Here is a 6,565-nt window from a genome sequence, read left to right as displayed (position 1 = left end):
CTCACTCTGGTGGTAAAACAGGCTTTAACAATGGCCAAGATGACTCAAGTCCCCAAAAATTCTCCTTTGTATTAAAACAAGAATTATCCTATTAGAAAACCGAACAAATTCTAGCAAAATAAATAAGGAATTCTATTATGGACTTATCTTTCCAATGCAAAGAAGAAATGTTAGAAAGGGCAACAAAATTCAGTAACGAAATAGACACATATTTGGTGGTTGGTGTCAGAATTTGGCCCGTGGAGATGATAAGAACTCTAATACTGGAATTTATAAGGAAGAAAGTGCACTTATGAATAGAACCAAATATGTAATATTCAGATACAAACATAAACAGTAGTTAATCAAATGAATGATTTGAAAAACTACTGAACCTAAAAATGGCTTGCAGAGTTGATTATTTGGATTTTAGGCTTTTATCTGGAAACATAAACCTCGGTCCTATTATTAGAACACTAGAACTATGAGCATTCGAACAAATTTCTACCATGGACATTCCTGATCAATGAAACAGAGAAATAAAGGAATTTACTTGTTGTGGTGCATTGTAACCCTTTGGAACTGCAAATACTTCACTGTCAAGAGGGATGTCAATAGATGGCCAATCAGAACGAATAAAAGTACTGGTAATCCCTGCACTCCCGTTGTCCACCGAACTCAAGAAAACAATAGAAATGAGTAGCATCTGAAACAACAAGGCCCATACTCCACTAGTCTCCAACATGATTGTTGGTTCGTCACCCTTTGGGGGGAGGGGAGGGAGAATCAGTACTCGAAACACAAAAATAAAAATAAATGACCAGTCATGGAGGTCAATTTATATCAAGCCAGATTATCTCAATGAAAAGAAACGAATGAGATTTCAAAAGTGAATACAAAATATTAAAGTGGGTGTTCAGTGATAAATACGGATCAGTGACTATCTAAGCTTACAAAAGCCCAAAAACTCTTTAACTGTCCAATAAATGCATTTTTGGACAATCCAAGCAGTACCAAATGCCCAATTATATAGTTTGTAATCTGCTTCCGTTCAAAAGTATGGACTAACATTGCAAATTGCAGTATCAATTCATCAGCAAGCAACATCGCATCTTGAGTTCTTGACAGCTTTTCCTTGCTGCAACCCCTTATCGGGTTTTCCCATTTTTGGGTGGGTGATTCAACCATAAACCATGCCCACTAGATTTACTCTCTTTAATTCCAAAATCCAAAATTTGAATCTCAAACATGTTGATGATTTCAAGTCAAGCTCCAACCCAATGAGATAATCATAACTAAGAAGTAAATTTTGCCCACATGAACTAAGATGATTATCATACATCGATGCAAGTTCGATAATTTGTTTCACATTTTTCAGATTTTATATCTCAGAGCTTCAATCTCATTTCCAGAAACTCGCGTCAAATTGAAATTCCAAGAGCAGAATCGACAGAAGTTCACAAATAAAAGAAATGCAAAGAAAGCATCCAATGAGAGAGAGAGAGAGAGAGTACCTTAGTGGTTGGAGGAGGAGGAGAAGTGGAGAGAGTAGAGGGCAGAGGCTTGTGGAAGCCATAGGAGCAAGCAGTCTTTTTAAGTTTTAAATATGGAGGAATGCGTAAGTTAGCAAGGGAAGGTAAGGGAATGAGGGGATTGCTGTCAGTCTTTCTCAGGGGAATGGACTGTTAGAAAGGGAAGGAAGGGCGTACGGCGTTGATCGACGGTTTGCCGTCACTTTTTCACCACCATGATAATCGGTATGATGTGTGGACGGTAAACTAAATGGTTAATCTCTCTTCTTCTTCTTCTTCTTCTTCTTCTCCTCTACAAGATTCAGATTGGGTTTTCACGATTGGTTTTATGATTATTATTATTAATCAGAAGAAAATCACAAACATGTGTCACCTCAATAACAACTCATCGTCTACACTCTATTGAGCATTAAACGGTTGTTTTTCCAGGATCCTAAAGATTTCTTAAGGTGATGATGACCCATTAAAATATTTGGGTCGCATTTTTGTCTCATAGGTGGGTGTTTTTTGGAGAAGCAATCAAAACCATTGGATCCGCATGGAACAGGTGTCTTACAATTAGATAGCTATGTGCAAGTTTTGGGCAATCAGTATTATGGAGAGGAGCCGGATCAAGTATCCAACATTTCTTCTGTTTTTACCCCGAATGTTATCTGGGATCTGGGAGAGGTATTCACAACCCTCAAGTGTCATTAATAATTGAGGAATAATACAAAAGGAGACAATCCACCTTACCCTAACCCAACTAGCATAGGTATTCATACTCTCAAATCACAAGTTCACAACCAAACAATCTAAAGGAAACATTACATTCTGAAAATCAGCCACCGAGTTTTATCTTCCTTAATGATTGGGCTAAGGTCACTAGAAAGAGTTTGGTCACCGAGAAAAATAGAATTTATAGCAAAAGCACATGCCAGGTTCACCAACCAATCTACCGCTCTGTTGCTTTCCTGGAAAGAGAAAATTATTCGAGTTCAAAGAGAGACACAAAATCATAACTTCCTAAAATCAATACCAGCAACTCCATAGCCCACATAACCTATTAGATACTAAATTCACAATCAAGGTAGAATCATAGCTAATAGAAAAACCGGAAAGATCCATAACCGTACATAACCTTAACCCACCTCTCAAAAGCACGCTAATTGGATCCAACTTAAAAAGGTTGTCTTAAAACTTTTCAACCCCCTCCTGTTATTCAAATACCTGGGGGGGGGTCAACTTTTGGGCCGGGCCAATTTCGATCGGGTCTAATTGGGCTTGATCATTTGAAAACCTTACACAGTGAACGTCCCGTTTAAATAAACGGGCCTAGTTTTGAGGGGCATGGTACAGTTTACAATAGGGTTGGTTAGTGTCGAGCTTTAATCAAGTTACCTTAAACGAGTTACAAACCTATTTACGTCTAAACAGACTTTAAACATGTTTACTCAAAAATTCTTTTCTTAAGTGAGTTGAAGACCCAAAAATGTTCCATTTGAACAATATTAATTAAATCACTATATAAGTCATTACAAAACTAACTACATTAGAAAGTTACATTGCCCCCGAAGTATGCATCTTAGTAAGAACTATGACACCAGATTCCCATTAGAAAATTGACATTGCTAAATTCCTCAAGAAATATTGATTGAAATTGATCAATTTCTAAGCAAGATTTCCCATGAATTGAAATTGTGAACCTTCTCGGTGGGTTATAATCATTATATGTTGACATGAGTTTTCTTTCTCTTACTCACTTGGAAAAACAAGTATAATACATAGGAGCCTCTCGCATAAGAAGATCATTGCCCCAAAAATACTAAATGAGATACAGATCTACAATGCCAAACTCTCTGTAACTTTTCAGGAGCAATAAAAATCCAACTCTCAAGTAATCACAAGAAGAATCTATTCCATCATGGCAATGATTCATGGTTGGAATGTTTATTATTTTGTGTGTGTGTGTGTCACTCTGTTATATGAATCAGATCTTAATATCTAAGCGAATTCACCAAAAGCATCATAATATGTAGATGAGAGTTTTAGTTTTGGCTCTCTTAGTCTCTTATTATCAATGGCAAAATAAGATTTTTATGTAGTATTAAAATGATCGAGCTCGATCAAACTACAATGAGTCAATTCAAGTCAGGCCATAAACGTGTCAGATTCGATCAAGTATCCAACAAACTAGCTACCTGCATCATGAACACCTGTTTATTAATCTGACCAATCCAAATTGAACTATAAACATACCTGTAGACTCGATTAATCTAATCAATTCAAATTGAACTATAAACATATTTGAAGACTCGACTAGGCCTACTGATGCTAACTCAGAATTACACCCTTACAAATGCTGTCGCAGAATTACACCCTTACAAATACCCTAGCTTACTTCCCTGTAATTTTGGGAAAACCTTGTCCTCCTCCTTTTCTCCAAAGATAGACCAAACCGACACTTCTACGACAAAAACCATTTGCTTAACCAACTAAACAGAGTCACAAGTCACGCCGTCACGGTTTCGCCCAAAACCCTAAAAAACTTACAAAATTAAAAAGTACGGGAAAAGAGAGCCATTGGCCTTTTCCAGGGCCTTTCCTTTTTAGAAAAAAATTTGATTCCAAAAGTGATGGACTGGTGATTCGAATATACCCCACTTGCCTACCACACCTGACATTTCAGGACACGTGACAATTCTGGTTGCGTGGTCAAACGTCATAGTTTGATGTATGATAACGTGAAACGATTGTATATCATATTCATTGATACTGACCGTTTGATTAGTAGACCTTTCGGCTGAATTATTGACCAAATCACTGATATAGTTTACTCGTGCTTTACATGGAAACTTTTCGGAAGGGACGAGGAATATACACCACTTGACCACATATGGACCCGATACGTGACGTACCGGAACGTATCGGTTTGGTCGCGTGGCGAATTAGGAGACGTGTGGTCTCGCGACATATAAGATAAGACTGGTCGTTGAGTTCGGGAACCTGCGAGAGATATTCTCTCTCTCTCTCTCTCTCTCTCTCTGAGGCTCAGAGCTACGAAGCAGGGTCGAGGTGGAGCCATGGAAGAAGCAGAAGAGGGAGAGAACCAGCAGGTTCTAAGAGTGTTAGAAGCCCTAAAACAAGCTTCTAAGGATATTCAGAATAAGCCTAGTTCTCTCAAGAACGACAGCAACTCTTCCGCCATTAAAGCTCTGTTGGAGCTCGAGACTGAAGCGGACAATATTCTTTCCAACGATCCTAATCTCTGTAATCTCTCCAACCAACTCACTAGCCTCAAAACCCTCGTCGAAAAGCTCAGAAGATCTCAAGGCCACAGCCTCCAATCCTTTCTCCGTCGCAGAGCTTCCAATCAGGAGATCTCTAGAGTCGCCAGTTCGATCGAAAACGAGATCCAGGCATGGATCGACCGTGAATGCGTTGAGAATCTCATGACTGCCCTGCAAGGGTCGTCAGACGACGAAGATGAGAAGGTGAAGCTACTTACCCAGTTCGAGACCCGGGTTTCAGAGGGTTTCGACAGAGATTTGCAGGACCTGGTTCTGAAGTCGAAGGTATTCTCCGCGCTTGAATCAGTTCTCTGTAATCCGAAATTTTCGAATCGAATTCGAGAACAATCGGCGCTTGCAGTGGGCGCTTTAGTTCGATTCAACAAAGACGTGTTCGTCGGTCAGGTATTAATTGGTCCGACAGTCCAAGCTCTCATTTCCATGGCATCGAATTCGTCGATCCAAGTTCTGCGTTCCTTAATCAAATCAATCAGAAGCCCCCTCGTCGACTTAATCGAATCCAATGGAGAAATCCCCCAAATCATCAGCTTCCTAAGCGCCAAAGACTCGTCGCTTAGAATCACAGCCATGGATTGTATCCTTGACATTGCCTATTTTGGGAGAAAAGAAGCAATAGAAGCGATGCTGGTGGAGGGTCTAATCAAGAAACTCGTGGAGTTACAGAGATCAGAATTGGGAGGCGATTTGATCGAGATGGGTCGATTCAAAGAGAATGAGAACAGTGGGGTATGTGCTGGAGGTGGTATTGAAAGGGAATCCAAAGCGAAGAAAGAAAGCAAAGAGAAGAGATTTATGGAAAGCCATCCTTTTGCGAGCTGTGTTGCAAGATTTGCGGTGCACTTAGACGTTGGAGAAGGGTTGAGACAGAGGGAAAGGAGGGATTTCAAGCTGGAGATATTGAAGAGAGTAAAGGAAGCATGCAACTCTGATGCAGAGGCTGCCACCATTGTTGCAGAAGTTCTATGGGGTTCTTATCCATGAAAAAAGTAGAGATTGTTTCTTTAAATTTTGTTTTTTTCTTTGTAGTAATTTTTTATGTGAAAATGTTTGTTGTAATTAAAAAAATAATAATAATAATAATTTGTTTCATAGAAATTGTGTGAGAAATGAGAATTGATAGGGCAACAGCACCATAGGGAAACATATGGCGGCTTCAACCATGGTAGCACACGGCATTGTTCTCCATCGATCCGGAGTTGAATCGTCCGGGATTGACTGGAATCCATGGTTAGCAAAACAGAGGAACACGGCAAACAGAGGAACACGGCAAAAAAATGGAAATGGATGGAAGGGGTTTTAAATGATAAAAATTTTGAGAAATTGCAATACCACCTCCTGAACTTTGGTCTTTATTCAATACTACCCTTTGGACTTTTCGAAACATCAAAGACATCCCTTGAAAATTCAAATAATTTCAAATCAGTCTTTACCGTTAACTGACACAGTTATATGGTAGAATTTCTGTTAGTTTTTTTTTATTAAAATACCTAAAACACCCCCCATATGGTGTGAATGGACAATATTACCCCCCATTTGCCTTCTTTTAAACTCACTCTAAATCCCCAAACCGAGAAGGAAGAGAAGAAACAGTCGTCGCCTTCCTCTGAAATCGGCAACTACCGTCAGCACCTCTCCCCTCAGGCGTGCAATCATGAGTTCCTTTCCCATCCGGCGTACTACCGTGATAAGGTATTTCTTTAAATGGCCGTAAGTTCTCTTAGGGATGAGCCTAAACAGAGCACCAAATAAGAACTGAAGGAAGAA

General features: G+C 39.4%; 1 protein-coding gene across 3 annotated transcripts in view; it reads right to left on the bottom strand.

Moving 5' to 3' along the window:
• LOC122074060 (bifunctional purple acid phosphatase 26) overlaps positions 1-1,751 on the bottom strand; it is a 12,651-nt gene extending 10,900 nt beyond the window's left edge. The window contains exons 1-2 of one of the 3 annotated variants that reach the window (XM_042638869.1): positions 1,494-1,751; positions 533-742 (exon numbers count right to left, since the gene is read on the bottom strand). In XM_042638869.1, coding sequence (XP_042494803.1) covers positions 533-724 — 192 coding nt within the window. In that variant the 5' untranslated portion in view covers positions 725-742; positions 1,494-1,751. Of the gene's footprint in view, positions 1-532; positions 784-1,493 lie in introns of those variants that run through there. The other 2 variants (XM_042638867.1, XM_042638868.1) reach the window with 2 other exon arrangements.
• Between the last annotated feature and the right edge of the window lie 4,814 nt (positions 1,752-6,565).

The sequence above is a fragment of the Macadamia integrifolia genome, chromosome 3, assembly GCF_013358625.1.
Source record: "Macadamia integrifolia cultivar HAES 741 chromosome 3, SCU_Mint_v3, whole genome shotgun sequence".
Classification (NCBI taxonomy): domain Eukaryota; kingdom Viridiplantae; phylum Streptophyta; class Magnoliopsida; order Proteales; family Proteaceae; genus Macadamia; species Macadamia integrifolia.
The sequence above is the reverse complement of the archived record's forward strand: the minus strand, read 5'-3'. Positions and strand labels throughout refer to the sequence as shown.